At 34.0% G+C, this 22,053-nt stretch overlaps 1 protein-coding gene across 2 annotated transcripts in view; it reads right to left on the bottom strand.

Moving 5' to 3' along the window:
* The window catches only part of Gpm6a (glycoprotein M6A), a 336,642-nt gene that overhangs the window by 147,521 nt on the left and 167,068 nt on the right, over positions 1 to 22,053 (bottom strand). Inside the window, exon 1 of one of the 2 annotated variants that reach the window (XM_058573665.1) lies at positions 9,268 to 9,832. The exons of the other annotated variant lie outside the window; for it this stretch is intronic. Within the exon in view, the coding sequence (XP_058429648.1) occupies positions 9,268 to 9,304 (37 nt within the window). The 5' untranslated portion in view covers positions 9,305 to 9,832. Of the gene's footprint in view, positions 1 to 9,267; positions 9,833 to 22,053 lie in introns of those variants that run through there. 2 annotated transcript variants of the gene reach the window in all.

Here is a 22,053-nt window from a genome sequence, read left to right as displayed (position 1 = left end):
GAAAGGAGACATGGATAAGGAGTCTGCATCTACTAACCTCCTTCTGTGGTACAGAAATTACAATAGGTGCTTTCACCTGTTCATTATTGCTTCGAACACTCGAATTAACCCCACAGAAACTCAAAGATGATAATATTGGAAAAAAAAATTCTGAAAATAAGGTCTTTGAGAAAACTAGGATTGAATAAAACAGAGTAAATTACACCAAAAGTGAGTTAAGGGGAAGAAAAAGAACCAAGAATTAGCAAAAGCCCTAGTTCTAGGAAACCCTAAGTTAATTGTCCACACATTATGATGATCAACTACAAAAATTTCTGGCTTTTATATATATTTAAAGTTCATAGAATTTGACTGCATGGTTTCTGAATTCTATATGGTATGAAATAATTACAAGTTTCTATTGTGCACCATGGAGGAAAGAGATTTAAGTATTTTAAGTTCAATTCTTCTATGAGTAATATGAAAAATATTTTTTGCTGTAAAAGATAAGTTTTTAAAAAAATGGAGGGGAAATGAAATAAAATCTCTAAAGTAGAATAAACTGTTAATGAATCTGAACTTGGTCATATCAGGTATTAAGACAATTTTTCAGAGCTTAAGGTTGGTTTTAAATGACCAAACCATATTCAATTTCATATCTAAGAGTTGTAGTGCTCAACGTTTTAGTCTTTATTTTCAAAACTAAATTGTTGGAAAATATTTAAATGTGTCTTAATAAAAAATAAATGCAAGTTAAGCTGGGGTTGTAGCTCAGTGGTAGAGTACTTGCCTAGGACAGATGAGACAATGGGTTCATTCCTCAGCACTACATAAAAACAAATAACAAGAAACAAATAAAATAAAAGTTAAATTCTTAAAACAAATAAATAAATGCAATTATTTACTACATTTCTATTTTCCAGTTCCAAATTTTGAATTTGAATGTTATTATCGGAACAATACTTTGCTAACTAGATAAATGGGGGAAATCATTTGGCTTTTTCTCTCTTAGGCTTACTTTGCAGTCTTTCTCAGAACTAAAATGGAAGACTACTTCATCCATTAAGCTAGAATCCGTTTTTCTCTTCTGGATATTTGTATGAGATTGTCTCCTAGCTCCCTAGGGAGTAGAATTTGAACTAAATGGCCATCAATTAAGTAGCATGCCCGTAGGGTTAAAGAACATTTGATATTAACAAGAAAACTGTAATTGGTATTCATCCATTAACGTTAAGATGTATATTAATATACAAAGCTACTTGTGAAGTGTTTAATTTAGTGCTGGGATTGTTAAATATCAGGTGTTATAACTACTGTTTTTTCTTGAAAAACAAAACACATTGTTAAACACACCTAGTTTTGTTTCTGATGTGCAATCACTAAACTGAACTGCAAAATTGATAAGGCATAAACTATTAAAATTTAAAACAGATTTCCACCAATACAAGAAATATGTAGAACTGGCAGATCATGTGCTTTTTATTTGAATTATTTACTAAAATTTATTTCCATTAATAAAAGTAAGGATGTATAGTTGTGAAGTTTTTCTTTGTGTTTTCTATTAAGAAGAAATAGCTGATTCAACGTTCAAAGGATACTTCTCATGGAGAAAACAAATTTTATTTTTAAAAAAATTGAAGCTATTTGTCCAACCATTAAAATTTCTATTGTAAATCAAGGGAAAATGATAATTAGCAAAGATCTTGAATTGCCTTACTTCTACTTGAGAACCTAGAAGAAACATGTCTACTCCAAAATGGTAGGCAACATGAGCAATATGGTTCAGATTTCCAGCCTCATTCTCAGGGACAGATTTCCCCACATTCCTCTTTTGTGGAGGCAGAGATACTGAAAGTTCTGCATTTTTTGCATGATGGAAATGTAATTCCATAAAATTAAGCAACTTAAAGAATGTGCCAAGATGTCTTTCTTAATTTTGGAAATAAATTTGCTTATAAGAGTATTTAATGTTCCAACATATTGATATATCTTAATACTTCAAGATCACAGATTATCTAAAAGCCAAAAATCATCTTTCCTTTTTCCCTTGACCTCAGATTTGTGCATATTATAACTTTATCCTCCAGGAATTCTATAAACAGACTCCAATAAGTGACTGATTTTCATCTGTAATCAAAGTTAAATTTATGCTCACATTTAGAGAAAACACCTCAGTTATCTTCTTTATTTTCACAGAAAAAGAAATGTATTCTTTCTTTCAGATTAAGAATATCCAAGACAACAGTCACAACTTGAGTAGAGAGCACATGGGGAAACATGAATTATTTTCATAATGTCAGCTAATCCACAAGCAGTGCCACCTGTTAGTATGGATGCTATCCAAAATGATACTTGAAAATAAGCCAGGCAGTCTGCCTTCTATGCATGAAGAAGAAAACTGCCAAGCATTTTGGATGAGGATGAGGATGTATGATGGGGAGGACAGAGTTCAAAACTGAAGCAATAGAAGTTATCTCCTCTACCCTATGAATTCCTCATGACGCTTTGCTTTCTGATGAATTAAAGAAGAATTAGTTTCTAAGAACTGTCAGCAGGTGACACTCTCAATATCTCACTCTACCACACTCAACATCTCATTTAGTCTCTTTGAATATTTAAGATAAAGTTTCATTGGAGGAGTTAATGAAGTAACTATATTAAGCACTTTCATTTTTAAAAAGCGAATTCACACTCATTTCAATGATGATAAAAATTCTGCACATACGCTTTTTCTCAGAAAATGTTGGGAACATGTTATTGAGCATTTGGGGTATCTAAGATAAATAACGCCATTGATGTATAAAACCTGATTAGCAACTGGTGTAATAAAAACATAAAATAATAAAATTCAAAAACATTTTATCTAAACCAAAGCAGCCATAATAACTATAGCAGGCTATCTACTAAATTAAAAATATACCTAATTTTCTCCACTAATAGGAGAAAATTGCAATTATCTTTGATACCAGGAAAGGGTAAAAATAATTTGTTAGATGGAGAAACCCACACCAGGTTAAGCACATTTAGTGCCAGCAAGGCATAACTGACAAGTCCTAAAACAACCTCTTTCCATATGCTTTATAAAATGTGAACATTCATGGTTTTTCCTGTCCTTGTCATCCAAGTTCTGAATTGGCAGCTGAAGAGAAGACCCATGACCACATCTGCTGAGATGAAGTTTGTCCTTTAGGTGGACAAAACCAGTTCCTTTCTCAAGATCTGCAAGTAGATAATATCTAAGAAGCAAAATCATGCTAATTAATTCTTACATTTCAGTCATTCCTGGAAGGGTACTGATGTTGTCTTTGTTATTTTCCTTACCACCAGTTCACAGGTTTTAAGACATGGCATTAAAAATTCTAAGTCTGTTAACAAAGCAGATATTTTAATGGATTCTGCGTCGTAAATTTCTTTGCAATAGTCTCAAAGTACTGTATTACCGATATTTACTAGTAGGCAATGGTCTAAGGTGAATTTGTTATTCAAATTGTTAAAACAAAAGAGGGAAGAAATTCAGAATAATCAAAGAAGTGCTAAAAAGTAGTGTCCAGTTTAAATTAAGTACAAATTGGCATACATTTAGTTCACTCACCAGGTTTAACCCTGCAAATTTCTTAACAGTAAGCCCCTTTTTCATAAGATTCCCAAAATCATCTGGGCATTTCTTTTATTTACAGATTTTCTGATTATAATGAATAGAGATGGGCTCAGATTACGTGGTGGATGAATATTATTTTTTATAAATATATTCGGAGAAATAGAAACATATCAAGAATTATCTTTTCCCAGTTCTCCAGAGAGGAATTAAATTGACCTAGCTCATCTTTGTGGACTAAAATGGATTCATAGGTAGTAAATGGTTGGTGTACTTAGGATGGATTGCTCTCAGGAATACTTCACATCCTGCCAAAATCCAGAGTTGGTAGTAAAGAATGTGGATAGGACATGGCTAATGATAGGACGTGGCTGACTCGTAGAGTAGAAGTGTGTGATTACAGCAGAATTGCTTAGAAAGGGGTGTGCTGAGCAAGTCATTGCTGATCCTAGCACAGGGTGGAATGCACAGATTCTAGACTCAGAATTACTATATTGAACCCAGCTCTACAACTTACTCCTCTAGTGTGTGACTCTTTTCTAGTTAATTAACCTATTTGATTTTTAGTTCCCTCAATGTTAATACCACTTAAGGTTATTGTGAAGAGTCAATGTGTTAATTTAAGTTAATTCCTTTGGCAGTGTCTGCTACTAAAATCACTGGGCAATTTAGGTTGACCAAAGTATGCTAGTATGATACAGCCAAAGTTGCTTCACTATTTTAATGGAGTCTCTTCTTCAGAGAATATGTCTGCTTAAGGAAAAATATGGTTCTAGAGTAATTTTTCAAGGCAAAAATAATCCTAGTCAAAAAAACGTTAAAAGACTTTCAGTCAACCTATGTATGACTTATATGCTTTCATGCATATAAGACTCCTTTATAGTAATATACATGACTACATGCATAATGTCAAATGTAATCATTAGTTCACTTGTCAAATATAAGAATGTATATATTTTAATTATGAGACAGGCATTACCATCAAAAATTAAATAACTAAATAAGCCTATACACTGCCTTTTCCTCTAGATAGTCTTGCTGTTTTAAGAATTTAAATCTATGCTGACATTTAGTGGCGTCGGGCTAAGGATGAATGATGACAGTAAACAGCCAAGTGATAAAGGTGAATTGATGAAACTGGTCTCTATACACACTGAGCCTGATGTTCTGCTTCTACTAGTGAGCCATTCCTTGAAGGTCACCCAAAAGCTTATGCTATTGAAGAGTTAGTATCCAGGCATCAGAGTTGGAGAAGAAGTCCATGGTTGACTTTGGGTGAGCTTGAGAAGTTGACAGCTTAGGTGTATGCTGCTGGATTATCATACCTAGTAAATAATACTGAGGCTGTTGCCTTTTGTGCTCCTCAATGCCTCCACTCATTGATTCATCAGACTTCCTCTGAAAATCCCCTCTTATATGTAATGCATTCCTTGAACTTATCTAAAAATAAATGGTTGCCCATTTGGCTACCTAAACATGCATTCAAAATTCCTAAATTCACATCTTTCCCCATAGGATTTGCCAAAATGTTTCAGACATAATCTCATGGTTATGAGTCATAAATGTAAACAGCAGTCCCTCTTTATCTGCAGGAAATATGTTCTGAGACCCATAGTGGATGCTTGAAACCATGTATAGTATTGAATGTTATATGCACTATAGTTTTCTTATATGTTTACACCTTAATGGAGTTAAATTTATAAATTAGGCAGGATAAGAGATTAACAAAAATACTAATAAAGTAGAACAATTATGATAACATACCATAACAATAAAAATTATGCAAATACGGCCCCTCCCCCTTTCTCCCTCTCCCCCCCCAAAATATCTTATTTTTATACTTACCCTTCTCCTTTTCATGATGACTTGATGTAATGAGATAAAGTGGGGGGGAAGAACTTATCACATGCTATAGCTATAGCTTTTGTGCTTTGAGCTGTGACAGTAAAACTAGCATGAATTTATTTTATCCTTCTTAATATTTTCAAATACGAAATATTCATTCTTAACAATCTCAACATAAGACTTTTTTTCTTTATTAATTGTATTCATAACTTTTACCTTTTTATTAAAGGAAGCATTGGCAGATTATTTTTGGCATATATGAATTGTTATCATTACTTCTCTTGTGCTTTGGAACCATTATTAAGTAAAATATGGGTTACTTGAACACAAGAACTGTTATAACTGTGAAAAATCAACAGTCCTTAGTTGATATTTGATTTTCTAATCAAGACAGCTACTAAGAGACTACTGGGTGGGTAGCATATACAGCTTGGATACACTGGACAAAGGGAGAGTCACATACCATGTAGGATGAAGCAGGATGGCATGAGATTTCATCACTTTACTCAGAACAGCATGAAATTTAAAACTGGTAAATTGTTTATTTCTGGAATATTTTATTTAATATTTTCATACTACATTTGACTAAGGGTAACTGAAACTTCAGAAAGCAAATTGATTAATAGGGATTAGTATATCTTTTAAATCTTCATAAAAAATCTTTTCATGAACTTTGGTTAACCTTGCTACACTAATTGGAGCCATTGTTTTCATGGCTTGGCTACCATATATCTTGATTTTTGATGACAATGATGGTAGGTTTATTATAACCATACCTGTGGGTCAAGTTCAAAACAGTCTATTTTTATGGTTCCTTTTTTTTTTTTTTTTCTTTAGCACTAGAACACTATTGCTTTGGTTGAATACAAGCAACAGTAATTGGTTTTCATTTATAGGGCATGCTTTACAAGAACTACATGATTTTTAAAACACTAGAATTTCATCACCACAATGAAATACTCACCTTTGACAAGGGCTGCAGAAATGGATGAAGCAACAGATTAATGACCTCATTTCAGTTTCACATCAAAACATGTGCTGATTGAACAGAAGCAGATTGAAGTCACCCAAACTTTTAAATCATCCTCCCTCCTGGGCAGCAGAGAGTTAAATCAAGATGAAAATAGGACTGCTCTGAATTACCTTTTACAGACTCAGTGTGTGTGTGTGGGGGGGGGGGTATTTTATGTATATAAAATACATATTTTTATGTTGGATCATTTTACATCTCTAAGTTTCAACCATGTACGTTTCTTTAAATAATAAAACCACTGACTTCCTTTTTACAGTCCAGTTGAATTTGGAAGGTGATATGGGTGAACACTGATATAATTCTAAGTCCTTCTGAGTTAAAACAGGAAAGAATAGCTGCTTCTTGCCCCTATGACAGAAGGATTTTCAGTTACTTGAGAGAAAAAAATATATATAACTAATTACATCATTTTTCTTGTTCCAGAATCTTCTAAGACTTGCTCAGACACATCCAACCTACTACACCAATCTACAATTTAACTCAAGGTTTTATTAAATGTAATGAACATCATTTGCTGTTTAAAATATTCATTTTATCTTTCCTTAAACAAACTGATCAAGAAACAACATTGTTATATACTAAAAAAAAAAAAACAAAACATTAAAGCCTAAGAAGGGGCAGGAAAGCATCTTCCAAGTGGAGGAGAACTCTTGGTATCTGAATTCTTAGTGAAATTTCCATGTAGATCTAGAAAAACAGGGTGAAAACACAGTGCTGCCCTTTACAGGAGATGGATCATATCTGTCTACCCAGACCCTTGAAAATTTCCGATGATTTTGTCTGCTTGTCAAGATAGTAGTTCCTCCAACTTAAATCCTTTTCACATCACATTTTCAAATCCTTCCCCTTACCCCACACATGTAGAGAGATCATTTTATATTCAAATGTAACTTTCTAACAACATATTTCCATAGAAAAGGCATTATGGGCACAATGCAGACAAACAGATTAGGAATGAAGGGGACTAAATCTTCTTTTACAAGAAAAATAATTATACATGTCTATGTGCTTACAGACCATTACAGTTTTCCTGATTTGAAATTGTTTTCCACCACTGATCCTGATTTTCTATACACACCTTAATGATAAGAAACCCACCATGAGAGGCACGTCTCCCTCTCAGCCTACTGCCCCACCCCCGTGAGAGCAAGGTTTTCAGTGTTACCTGAGAAAACAACATCATAACTAATTACATCATTTTTCTTGTTCCTGCATCTACCCAGGCTTGCTCAGACACATCCAACCTGTTACCACAATCCATGATTTAACTTAAGGTTTTATTTCATGTAATGAATATCTTTTCTCCATGTGAAGTAATCAGCTTATCTTTCCTTATACAAACTGAATAGCCAAAAAGCAGTAACATAATGTGCTAGAAAATAAGTTAAACTGAGATATATTATTCATAAAATGACATAGTCTATTGAGAGTCTTTATAAGAACAGAAATTAGCAAGAAAATTTGCCATTTAAAATCACCAATGAGCACCTAGGTTACTAGTGCATATAATAAAGGTAGTTGAAGTTTTTAATTAAAAAAATAGATCATATTACATTTACGTAGGTTATTGCATTTCTATTACAGAGTATCACTAGTAAAGACTAAAACTTGAAGATCAGCTTATCTATTATTTTATTATTTTCTCTATTGTTTTATAAATCCTTTATGCACTTATTATCAATTCTCGGATTACATATGTGTGTACACCACATATATCTCAATGTGTGTGCATGTTAAGTGACAAGACGCAGCATATCTCAATATCTCAAAATAGGAAAATCCACACTATACTTCCAAACCTCCTATTTTATATGTAAAATGCAGTTTAAAAAATGTATTTGTATACTTTGAAAATCAACTTTATTGACAGCTAAATCTTTTTTAATACTACTCTTAATTATTACCTGTATGTAGCATTACCTGTGTTACTGTTTCAATCCTAAGAAAACAAGAGCATTTTCTGTAACATTACATAAGCCTGAGAGCAAATAGGAGAGAAAAACGCTGCCTATGTTGGGATGAAAGCCAGTTCTCTCTGAAGCTATCACTGACACCTAAAAAAATAGAGGCATTTGAGTCATTTGAATTGCCAATATTGGCCAAGTATTAACCTATAAAAATGGCAATTTCTCGTTAAGTGATATAGCCAGACAGACCTATGCAAGCTTTTTCGATGCATCAGAAAATTTTCTTAAAATTTATTACCCAGAAGTTGATTACGGTCAACCATATAGAAAAGAAAACCTAAACGTCATTACATATATGCTCTGAAAAATCCATGAACTTTCCCCCATCCATATTAAAACCATACTGCATTCATACAAAGAAAAAGAAAAGAGATTGTTTAAAAAGGTGCACCAGCCAAAATATAATAAATGATCTTGGTCTTTGTTCTATCAGATGGCCATGCAAAGGTATCGATAATGGTTACATCATCAGATTCAACTGCAACTTGCTCCAAATATTGTGTTTGTGGCTCACACCATGAATCTCTTGACGGAGCTCGACAACCGTGAAAACATAAAATAAATGAAGGTTAACAAAGACTGGTCTAAGGAACAGTTCACAACAATACCGCAATGCTCTTATCACTAATGCTTGATTCTGCATTTGGATACTTATATCTGAAAGACTTGCAAATAATGACAACATTCATGCCAGACATTACTGCAAGTGAGGAACAGACTAAAGGAGAGGGGAAAAAACGCCTTCCAAGAGAGAAACATTCATTAGCCTTACTGGCAAGTGTCTAAAGCAAACAAGGAAACTGCAAAATAATTACTTAGTTACAAATAAACCCTTTTTAGCACAGTACCTTTTTGTGTCTGTCCCTCTTCCATATTCTCTTCCATGGCTACCTTTCTTCAGTAGAATCTGGTACACGGAATTAATCAAAAGCTCAATTAGATGTTGAAAAAACTGGTGACTTTTTTTTTTTCCCTGGGAAGCTCCAACAGCAGTGGCTTGGGCAAGTCCTTAGAGCTTAGCTAAGGCTCCCTCGCTCCTCTTGTTTGCTTGGAGACTGGCTGTCAAGTGTAATTTCATTCAAATTACTCTTCCGTGAAGATTATCAATTTTTCTTCTCAAAGCTGCCCATTGTGTACCACAGTAAGCAGGTATTCAAACAAACAGCCTGAGAATTTTGGGGGGAAATGTGGTCTGAATTCCAGGAGCAAAGACACTATGATTCATAAGCCTTGCTTTGCATTTAAAATGGGGAAAAGAAATTGAGGTTTGTATTGAAATCTGGGCTTTAAATTGGAAACAGGCTGAGCTGTGAACAGATGGAGGGGTGTCCTCCTAACATGAAGCAGACCACCAACCCATAATCCACCCCCCTTTGCTACCAGAGTGGGAAAGCCCAGATTCCCTTCGGTTCTTTATGCTGCAGCAGTTGCTTCTCACCCAGTCAGATGCGTTGCAAAAATGTGTTTTCCTGTTCTCTCTCCTCTCTAAGTATCTAGTTAATTTGATTTAAAGGTGCCAAGAAGGGATGCAATTATACTATCTCAGGGTTTATTTCTAAAAGGTTATTATTAAGAGAGGACCTGTAAGCTCACATCTTTCACATTTGAAAAGAAACAGAAGCGAGGTTTTCAAAGGACTAAGTATAAACCTTTAAGCCTGAGAGATACATGTTTTAAGCAAGTATCTTACTTAGTGCTATAGGACTCTTACATGAAAGGAGGAAAACCACTGGGGGGAAAAGGAATCTATTGATGTCTTTGTAATTTATTGTTATGATTTTATCCCACTAAACTGCTGATTTCAAATGGGACTCTCTTGAAAGAGAATTTTTAAAAGGTTGTTATTGAGGAATGAGTAGGATGATAAAAAGAAGGAATGAATTCTAGATAAGGAAAAACAGGGTAGCAATTTATAATGGAAATCTGCAGTCTGATTTGGAATGCAAATCACAGTGCTGCAGTCTGGCAATAAATTAGCATTTGTACTTCAACCTATTGAGTGACAAGACACAATCAGAGTTTCAATACTTCACAAGAGGTATACAAGAAAATAAACAGTGTCTCTTTCAAGGCAACACAAACCTTTACTAGGGTATAAAGGAAGGAAGACTTAAGCATTCCTGTCTCAAATAAGCAAGCATACAGGAAAGGCTCAAACACACACACACACACACACACACACACACCACAAACATACACATACACAACTACAACTGTGAAAAAAATAATTCACATCCTCATTATCCACAGCATAAGTTTCTTGCATAATAGCAAATAGTTCACATACATTCTGTAAAGTATGTCATTAACATGTTGCACACCACCCTCTAAATCATTTCAAAAGCAAGTATTTAGAGGAAAGACAATTGTGCATTCCATTTGATCATAAATGAATGTTCAGTTGTCCTGTTTCTATAATCACTTGCTATTGCTTTTTTTAAATGAATTTAACCCAAAGATAATGATGATTCTAATTTATTCCAATAGCTCAAAACCTCTCTCTGAATATATATATATATATATATATATATATATATATATATATATGTGTGTGTGTGTGTGTGTGTGTGTGTGTGTGTGTGTTGTATATATTCAAGTGCTTTTGAGAGAATTGCTTGCTTAGGAAACAGATTGAGAGAGAAACCATAAGGGAAATCAAAAGAGCCCAATCATAGCAGTCTCCCTGCTTCAATTCATCCCTAGGCTGACATAACCTGGCATACAGTCAAAACAGAAGGAGCATCACTTCTCATTTATATTCTTTATTCACTTTATATCACAGAAATCATTAGTGAAACAAATTATTAATAGTACTGCCCATGAAAATAATAACATTTCCTGAAATGTTTATAGTACTTTATAATCTATAAAATATATTCACATGCACTCTCCCATTTGTAAGGCAAATGGGGAAAGCATTGTTTCCCAAATTATATATTAGGGGAAAATTGACACTTAAGGACACCAAGGGATAGGGCTAGTAAATGACTATGAGTGCCTTCAGTGTTCAAAAATCATCCTCAGTTCTTTGCTTTCTTTTTCACTGTATAAGTAAAGCAAAAGAGAGGGAAACTATAGAGAAAAGAAAAATTAAAATTATTTCCTGGATAAGATGAAGGGAAAGTATTTTTTTTCTTCCAGAAAATGCAACAAAACAATACATTCCTGTAATCATCAACTTTTTCCACTAGAAGAGACATTTTTTTCCCCACTCAACAATTGTTTCTAAAAATAGACAACAGACACTTATATCAACTTTGTAAATATACAAAGATCCACCTCCACTTCAGCCTAATGGACTCCTGCCAAACAGATGAAGAAAAACACAGGCACATACAACTTTCTAGCAAAACTCAACTGCTAGTAAGCCAAGATTCATCTTTTGTCTTATTGTGGTAAAATATATGTAAAAATTTATCGTTTTAATTATTTAAGTCTATAGTTTTGTGGTAATAAGTACATTCACATTGTTCTACAGTCATCTCTACCATCCATTTCCAGAACTTTCTTATCTTTCTAAACTGAGATACTGTACCTACTACACAGTAGCTCTCCATTGTCCCTTCTCCTGAAGGACAGCAGTTGAAGTGTTGTGGTTGAATGCTTGTTGACTTTAAGATTATTTTCTAAAGATCTGTTCTCATTTGAAGTAAAAATATTTAGAATATCCAAGTATGTGAAATGAACTAGAAAAAGAAAAATGACTGATCTTAGGGTCCATTAACTATGAATTCCACATACACTGTTATGAACCTTAATTGCTGGCAAAGATGATTCCTTGGTATGTCCATTACCCACAACAAGTCAAGAAGGCCATGGTGCCTCAACTAATATTCTTTTCATTATACACATTACATTTGCTGCATTCTACTCTTAGTCATGTATTCAAAATTCATGATTATAAGTTCACTAGGTAGTTAAAAAGCTGTGATCACAAATGTCAAGTGAGATTTCCCTTTCAAATATCATCTAAGCAATATTTATAATATGTATCATTTTTTATGTGTAAGCTAGAAGACATGTTTGTCATTTAAGTCCCTCTCACTTTTCTTATTTAAGTTAGAGAGAACTCTTTCTTTAATGGTCCATCTTATCTTGTGGATAAACATACTATGTGAACTGAGAAAATATCTAGTCGTTCTTCTATTACATAGGGAAGTTATCTTTGTGATTCAAAATTCAAAACATAGTCAAGTACACAGAGTTACAGATTAAACAAGAAATTGGTCATTCCAAGTGCAGCATCAACTGTAAAACATGAGAAAAAAAATGTTCATGGTTTCTGAGTCAGAGAACAAAGCGGACATGTGGGAAATATGATTATGTGAATCAAGTATAGTGTACAGAACTAACAGATATAAACACTACTTAGAAACTGTGTTTTTGCTGAGAGAGAGAGGGGAGAGACAGAGACAGAGACAGATGCAGTATCATCTCAAGAATAAAATGTCTTGGTTGGTTTTTCCCACATTTTGACAAAGAAAAAGGCCACACTGCTGCTTTACACTCTAGGGTCAAAAATTGACTTCCATAATTTTTTTAAAAAAAAACCCAAAAGCACCACCAAGGGTAGAAAGTGTATTTTACATACATATGTAAAATGTAAAATATACACATAAAATTAAAATGACACTCTTCAGAGTTATGTAATTATTCAAAACAGTCAATTCACAGAATGGTCATGGCATTCACAAGTCTGGCTATACTTGTCATTTTGTAACCTCCTCCTTTTTTTTTTGTACTGAGATTGAACTAGGGGCACTTAATCACTGATCCACATCCCCAGCCCTTTTCTTTTTATCTTTTATTTTGATATAGGGTCTAGATAGGTTGCTTAGGGCCTCACTAAATTACTAAGGCTGACTTCCAACCTGCGATCCTCCTGCCTCATCCTCCAGAGATGAGGGGATTACAGGGGTGCACCACAGCCTACAGCCTTCCTCTCATTCTTAATTGAACAAATGTTTATTAAGCATTCCTACATAAAAAGGAACTTAAATAGGTAAAAAGAGACAAATCTCTGATCTAATTATGCTTAGAACCTAGCATCACAAGACAGTCCCAAAATCATAATGCTAAATAACAAATGCTACCTAATAAGTATCACGCAAGCACAAGATGTTGCAGGAAACTAAAACAGGAATATCTAACCTAATATTTAGTTTTGATAGTTTTGAAAGTTCTCTCATCTTCTAGAAGGTACAGTTTTATCTGACCTGATCAAAGCAGAAGACCTTTCACCTAAGAGAGATAAATATAGCCAGGAAAGAATCTGGTAGAGCGTAGGTGAGAAAGGAAAGTTATCCTAGACTGCTGAAACTGAACACACAAAGGCCCATAGGAGATATTCTTCTGACTACATGTAATGACTAATGCCTGGTGACAGAGGGTAAGCCCTCTATTACTGTTTATTAGGCATCTTCTCCCCAAGGTTTTTAGTAGTCTAGGAAGGAAAATCCAATTCTAATTCAAATTGTGGTCCCAAAATTTCCTAGAGTTACTAAAGAAAGAGAAAGACCTTCCTCAGATTTAGCATGAGTCCTACAAAGCTGGAGTCTAAAAGGGAGACCATGGGAAAACCATTAGTGTTTAGTTCCAAGAAATTACCCTGGTCCTATGTAGCATCCTGTGTTTATTTTATCCTTGGTCCCTCAAGCATTTCATACCAATACCTTTTCTCTCCAATCTGTTAGTACCATATTTTCACAGTTAGCCAGGCATCCTGCCACAACAATGTCATAGCCTGTTTACACCTGGTCACTTATTTCCCAGTGTTCTTAGAATGACATTCAACCACCTAGAATGGACAGAAAGATGGGATATGACCTGGAGAAAACCCATCTTCTTCCAACCCTACTGTTCTTCTTCCCTTACTAATTTCTCAAAAGTTTCAATTTGTAAACATTGTTTCTTCTGCCTAAAGCACTTTTGCCTGTAGCCTCAGGTCACCAGATTGATTTATTCCTTAGATCTCAGCTGGAACATTATCCTCAGGTGAAACTTCCCTATCCCACAGAATATGCCTCCTTTGGTACACAGAGCAAATGTCATTACAGTGTGATATTTCAAAGTTTTCATTCTGCATATTTATTCTAAACAGCCTCCAGCCTGTAAGCCCCATTAGATCTATCCTTCTACCTCCCACAACCCAAGGAAACAGTGAGCTTTCAAAAAAATATTTGTTGAATGCATGCGTGAATGAATGAATGGTAGATAAATAAATGAATGAATGAATTCAGTGGCTTCAAATATACCTTATCTTATGTTTATTTAGCAGCTTCCACAAAACATTTTGAAGTATGAACGTAACTTACAGCAATTCCAGGAGAATATGTTATGTTCATATATAAGAAATGCCATGCCTTAAAAGTTGATTATAGAATGACAAAATTGTATTTCAAATAGCAAACAGTGAAACAAAAAGGGAACAATGAAAATATTTTGCCCTGTTTCCCATTAAAAGGGGAGCCTTATTGTCATAAGCACAGATAAAAGAAAGGAGACACAAAAATTCAAGGATGACTCTCCATAGACCAAAGTTGCTCTTTTAAAATAGGAAGAAGGAACCAGTTATAAGTGTTCATATCTTCATACAAGCTAAGAGTTGACGCAAATATTAAAACTTCTAACTAGTTTCTAATATGCCTTTCTCCAAAATGGTAGAAAACAAAGTTTTTCTTGGGTAATCATGTTTTCTAGAAAACATTGCAGAAACCATCATAAGTAAAAACTAGGCTTCCAAGATGCAATGGGTAAGCAGCAGTAGCTTGTCTTTTGATCAAAATTCAAACATTAATTCAAATAGACCTAATAAAGAATGGCCCAAGATACTTCTTTAGGGTCTCAAAAATGCTAAATTGGACTCATCGAAAAGTAAACTATATAACTCACTCACCTTGTTTGTATTCATTCAATGAATGACTAAAGAATATGAGATAATTTTATAGATGAGGAAATAGAAGCAGAAAGTATAAATATTTGTACAAATGAGGCTAGAATTCAAACTGAGGTATTCTAACTCCAAAGTCCATTCTTTGAACTTCCGCAGTCTACCAAACCAAGAGCATTTAGTATGGGCTGACTTCCCTGTCATCAAGTCCTATTTCAACATAAATATTTGTATTCATCAAACAACCACAACAACAAACCAGTATGCGTAATCTACTGCCAGTTGCTATAAGGGACACAACAGCTGAAGAAATGATTCTCATATTTAAAGATCGTACAATTTAAGTTAAATATACTAATTTTAAACGCCAATAACTCAACAAAGAAAGTTGGTTTCAGATTAAAATCACTATAGGGAGTGGAAATAGAGAAAGTTATTTGGGATTTGGAATATGTTTTGGTATAACTAGTTAAAAAAACAGTTACTATCCAAGTATTTCTGTAAAAATCCAGAGATTTTAATAGATAATTTTTTACTTCAAAACCCTACTCAATGAAACAATTTAGCAGCTAAAACATTATGAATAGTTCTTTTCTTATTTTCTTTTATCTTAAACTAAAATTAACTTTTCAGATGCAATATAAAACCTCAATAATAAACACCTGCATACCTACCAAATAGTGCACAAAATAAAATATAAAGGAATCGTATGCCTTCTTTAATTGCATTCCTCTCCTTTTCATCTCCCCCAATCTTGCCTCCTGCTAATCATTAAGAATTTGAGGTATTTTGGGGGAGGAACTGGGGGTTGAACTCAGGGACACATCCCTGGCCCTATTTTGTATTTTATATAAAGACAGGGTCTCACTGAGAAGTTTAGCACTTTGCTTTTGCTAAGCCTGGCTTTGAACTCGAGATCCTCCTGCCCCAGCTTTCTGAACTGCTAGGAGAATTTGGGTTATTCTTATTCCTGTGTGCTTTCTTCAAAATTAAACACACACACACACACACACACACACACACACACACACTCATACACACACTTTATTTTGTATTGTTTTTCAAGCTTTGATTGTATATGGATGGTATCTTATTACAGGTTAAATATGCCCAATCTTAAAATCTCGAATCTGAAAATGCTCCAAAATCTGAAATTTTTAACAACTTGGTGCCACAAGTTAAAAATTCTACAGCAGACCTCGGGTAATAGGTCAAGTCCAAAGTCAAGAGCACTAAAACTATTATATAAAGTCACCTTTAGGCTATGTGGATAAGGTGCATATGAAACCTAAGTAAATTCAGGATTCAGACTTGAATCACATTCCCCAGATAACTCATTAAATGTTTGCAAATATTCTAACATCTGAACGTCCAATCTTGATAATTTCACACAAAGGATACTAAACTTGTATATTTATCTTTCCACAACTTTTTCTCAAATTTTCGACGATATATGTGGATCTATTCTGTTAATGAACATTTGCTATACTAATTTTGAAAATACTAAAAAATTTACCATAAATACTCTTATACATGTCTCCTTGTGCATATATGTAAAAGAAATATATATATATATATATATATATATATATATATATATATATATATATATATTATACATACATACATGTGTACTCACACACACACACACACACACATACATACATACATATCCTGGTGTGGGATTGTTGAGTGGGAAATGATATTAGGTACATATTCAATAATATGAGATATGAAAATATATCAGAAACTCTTCAAAACCCTTGTACCAATTTTAAACTTCCATATGAACTGTGTGGAAGTACTCTGGTCTATATCTTCAATGATATTTGAAAATTTATATAAAGTTTGCCAAAAATATTTAAATTCAAATGAAAACTATATATCTGCTTTAATAGAGATTTCCTTCCATATTCAAAAATTGAGAGCACTTTCAGGCTTACTGGCCTTGGATTTTCCTCTTGTGAAAAGTGCTTCTTCACATGCTCTGCTCAAGTTCTCAATGTTGTTTGCATTTGGTTCTACTCTACAGATGTTGTTAAGTTCTGAAGACTAATTCTTCAGCACATAAATGTATTACTGATATCTTTTTACAGTGTGGTGTGCATTTCACTCTCTTCATGGTAAGATACTAAATGGAGTTCTTATAACCAACTTTTCCTTGGTGACTTGTGTTTCTTTAAATTTAAAAAGAAAATTCTGACTTTCCAATCCATATACTTTTGTTTATTTTATTTATCTTACTGCGCAGTCTGGGATCACAAATGTGATGTTTAACTGAAAACTACTTTTAAAAGGAATTCTTTGATGGTTTTACCATTGTGTGATGTTTGTAGTAGGTTTTGATATATGTATTTTATCTGTTTAAATAAGTTCTATTCCATATTGCAGAGAGCCACTTATCTTAAGCATGTTGCAAATTATTTATATATAAAGATGATTGTATATATTATCTCCATTAAAACGTTAGAGAATTACATTTGTAGGTTTTCTGATGTTAAAATGTTTGCATTCCTGCTATAAACTCAATTTGGTTGTGGTAGGTAATTAGTTTAATTTTGTTTTTAATATTTTGAAAGATTTTTAATTGAAAATATTCTCCTTTTCCATCCAGTTTGTCTAAACATAAATAATGTATGTTGTTGTCTTGAAATGGGCTCTGGATATATTGTCCAGGCGTGTCTCAAACTCTTGAGTTCAAGTAATCTTCCTGTCTCAGCCTCCCAAGTATCTGTGACTACAGGCACCCTGTACTGTGCCCAGTCATGGTATGTGTGTATATGTGTATGTGTGTGGCTGAGAACTGAATCCAGGGCACTCTACCAGTGAGCTACATTTTTTCTTCTTTTTTTAACTTTTGTAAAATTCTGAAACAGGTTATCCCTAAATTGCCAAAGTTTGCCTCAACATTTAGAACCTCCTGCTTTAGTCTCCTAAGTCACTGAAATAATAAGCATGCACCACCATGCCTGGCAACTCTTCTTATTTAATTGTCCACTTTAAAAGAAAATCAGTTATAAAAATGTTCAAAAACAGAACTGGGGTTGTAGCTCAATGGTAGAGCACTTGCCTCACACATGTTAATAAATAAAATAAAGATATTGTGTCCATCTAAAACTAAAAATATTTTTTTAAAATGTTCAAAATCAGAAATAGTATATAGCACTTAATAATCATGTAAATCATTCTTGTTAACAATGGAAAGTTATTTATGATAAAATGATAGAAGTATAAAACAAAATAGCATGATGAGCATACTCTTGCATTTTAGAATACTCTTAAATATGTGCATAGAACAACTCCAGACATATATTTGAAAATGTTAATGATTATCTCCAAAAAGTGGGATTTGAGGTTTTTGTTCTTTGCATGCTTTCCATACTATTTAAATGGCTTATTGTGATATTATAATTATCAGTTTATAAAACTAATCATAGTAACTTGCTTATAACTACTTGTGTACCTACAAAGTTCTAGGTATGGAGCTAGTGATTTTTGTGATTTCTAACATTTGCAACATGTCTGAGGACAGCATTCTTTCGTGTGAGGAAAAACTTGAAGCTTTCAAAAGTTAAGCAGCTTCTTAAGGCTACACAGCCAGTGAGTAAAGGGATTCAAATTTGAATTTTGGTCACTCTAATATTAAACTTACCATCACACAAAAAATAAGGTATTCAGTACTTCAATAACAGACTTATAAGACACTTCATGTAAGAATTTCTCCATTTTGGGGGGGAGTCAGTATTGTTTACAACAATGGAACATAGGATACAACTGACTTGAAGAATAAATGGCTTTGGGTTTTGTTTCATTCACTTGGGTCAAAGTTCAACAATTTAGAAATCTCAGGTAAGACTAACCTTATATACCAGATTGCATTTTACAAATAACAGGCTTGTATAAATAAGTGAGAGGAAGAGAGAGCCAGAGAAAGAAAGAGGGAGAGAGAACCCAAGAAAGGAAGTGGGCAGACACATGCTGTGAAAAGATAGTAGCTTGTCATAAGTTCTGAGTTTTCAAGTAGTGATTTTAAATCTCTTTCCTTGGCTCTTGCTGAAGATGCAGATGGTGAAAGATATTCTCTGAAAAAGCTGATTGCTCTACATGGTGCAAAGAGAACTGATGAGGAAAAATAAAATTCAAGTCATCTCAGCTTTACCATAAGCATTTTAGCCTTTCTGCTTATACATTAGATTGCAAGTCCTTTTGTGGATTAAAAAATAAATAAATATATTCTTACATTTCCGGAGATCATCCTAGGTAACCTAAAAATTCTTGTCTCCAAAAAGAGTACTGATAGACTGATAATTTTTCTCATTCTTCAAATTGCTTTCTAGTAACATAGCTGAATTAATGACTGAGGAAACAGAGAGCAATGGACTTCTCCTTTCTTTCTTCTGAAAGGAATGTGTGATTTTATGCACTGTTTTCCATTTGTGTGTGTGTGTGTGTGAATTTGATGCCTGTCTTAGTCTGTTTTCTGTTGCTATAACAAAACACCTAAGGTTGGAACTTTATAAAGAAATAAAGCTTATTTTGACTCTCAGCTTTGAAGGCTGAAAAATCTAAGCTCTGGAGGCAATATCTAGTGAGATCTTCAAGGAAGATGGCATCACATTGATGGGGGCCACAGTAGTAGCTACAAACAGTGCAAACAGACCAAATGCATGAGTAATCTCACTTTTTAAAAATTTCTAAAAATTTCTTTTGTTTTTAACTAATACAGTCCTGTGAGACTTAACCCATATCCCTTCTAAGAGTGGTAGCTCATTGATTTAATTACTTTTCACTAGGCCCCACCTCTCTCTTAAAAGTCCCACCACCTCTTACTATCATTAAATTGAGGACCATGCTTCCAGCCTATGGATTTTAGGGAGATGAATCATGTGCAAACTATACAATATCTGAGGACATTTGGGAGCCATGTTAGTTTTGAGCCAGAAGATTTTGATTGTGATCTAATAACCAAGTAGGGAAAGTAGGCCCAAGTGCTGACTGTGCTAAAAACATTCAGAAAACGGTTTCTACATTTTCTCAAGCAAGTTTTATTGGGAATAAAATATAGTGTTATGGCTTGAATCTGATATATCCCCCCAAAGCCCGTGTGTTATGCAATACAGCAATGTTCAGAAGTGAATCAGTGCAATAATCCATTTAGATTGATAATATGAACAGACTATTGGGTGATAACTGGAGGCAGGTGGGGCATGGCTGGAGGAAGAAGGTCACTGGGGCGTGGACTTGAGTTCTATCTCTTGTCACCCCCACACCCCACCCCCGTGCTTCCTGGTTACCAGGAACTGAACAGTTTCCCTCTGCCACACCCTTCCACCATGATGTTCTGCTTTACTCTGGACCCAGGGCAATGGAACCATGGACTAAGACCTCTGAAACGATGAGCCCCAAATAAACTTTTCCTCCTCTAAGTTGTTCTTGTCAAGTATTTGGGTTATAGCAACAAAAAATTGATGCAACAGTTTATTTGGATAGATATTTGCACATACTATAGCTCTAGGAACAGCAAAAGACTCAATACTTCAAACAGCACAACTAATTTACATAATAATTTACATCCTAAAAGTTTTTTTTTTCCTTCATGTGCACACTGGTAGTTTCAAATCAACCCTGAAGAGCACCACTTGACTTCACCTTGGTCATACAACAGTCCTGAAATCCATCTGTCAACCTACAACAGTCCTTTCTGGTTTTCCAGCAGTAGGCTCAAGTCACCAATAAATATCCCACTGCAGTTGTCCTAGATAAAATGCAAAGCTGTTTTTAGCATTTAATATTGCAAATATTGAGACCGATGTGATTTATTCCTCCCTCCATTCCACAGTTTGAATTTCAATAGCATTTGTCTACAGTTTGTATGTGCCAGGTTTCATACATTTTTTCATTTTTAATATTTCAGTATGAATGCTATTCATTTCCCCTCCCTGTCACTGAGAGCAGCAAACCGTGAGCTGTCCTTGTTTCTCTCTCACAGTTCAAGAAGCCAGACTGAGGATAGACTTACTGTGAAATGACCAGCTTTCTGTGTTTAGCCCTTTTTATGCAATAACAATATCTGTGGCATCCATATTCCAAGGCTAGGCATATTTTTTTTCTAATTGATTAATTATAAACCCATGAGTGCTATCTCTATTCTCTAGGTGGTAAACGTGAGATTAAAAAAAAAAATGATTTTTCAAGCTCCTTGGCTATGAAGAGGCAAAATTTGAATACAAAGTCTTCTCAAAACTATTTTATTTCCAGTACATTAATTGTCTTAGTAAACAAAATGTAAAAAAGAAGTTGAATTTACTTTTCTGCAAATTAGTGATGCAAATAAATTCTTAAGTGGCTCAGGAGGCTGAGACAGAAGGATCCCAAGTTCAAGGCCAGCCTTAGCAACTTAGCAAGTCCGTAAACAATTTATTGAGAACCTGTCTCAAAATAAAAAAGGCTGAGGACAAACCTTAATAATTAAGCACCCCTGGGTTAAATATACAGCTCCGAGAAAAAAAGTTACCTTAATTTAACATTCTTAACACTTATCATTAAGTGAACATGATACCAATACAAATTTCTAAGTACCTTTTAGGCATCTCTTTATGCCTTTTAAATTTAAAAAATAATTTTCTTAGAGAAAGGATGAAGGTTAGAATTATATAAGTAAGGTTTCATATGTAAGTATATGAGATTACTTTGGGCTATAGAAATTCTAACATCAAAAGTATATTTCATGAGAGTCAAAGTATCA

This window comes from Marmota monax, unplaced genomic scaffold (genome assembly GCF_021218885.2).
Source record: "Marmota monax isolate L192 unplaced genomic scaffold, Marmota_monax_Labrador192_F-V1.1 WCK01_AAM20220418_F8-fsc00159, whole genome shotgun sequence".
Taxonomy (NCBI): Eukaryota; Metazoa; Chordata; class Mammalia; order Rodentia; family Sciuridae; genus Marmota; species Marmota monax.
The sequence above is the reverse complement of the archived record's forward strand: the minus strand, read 5'-3'. Positions and strand labels throughout refer to the sequence as shown.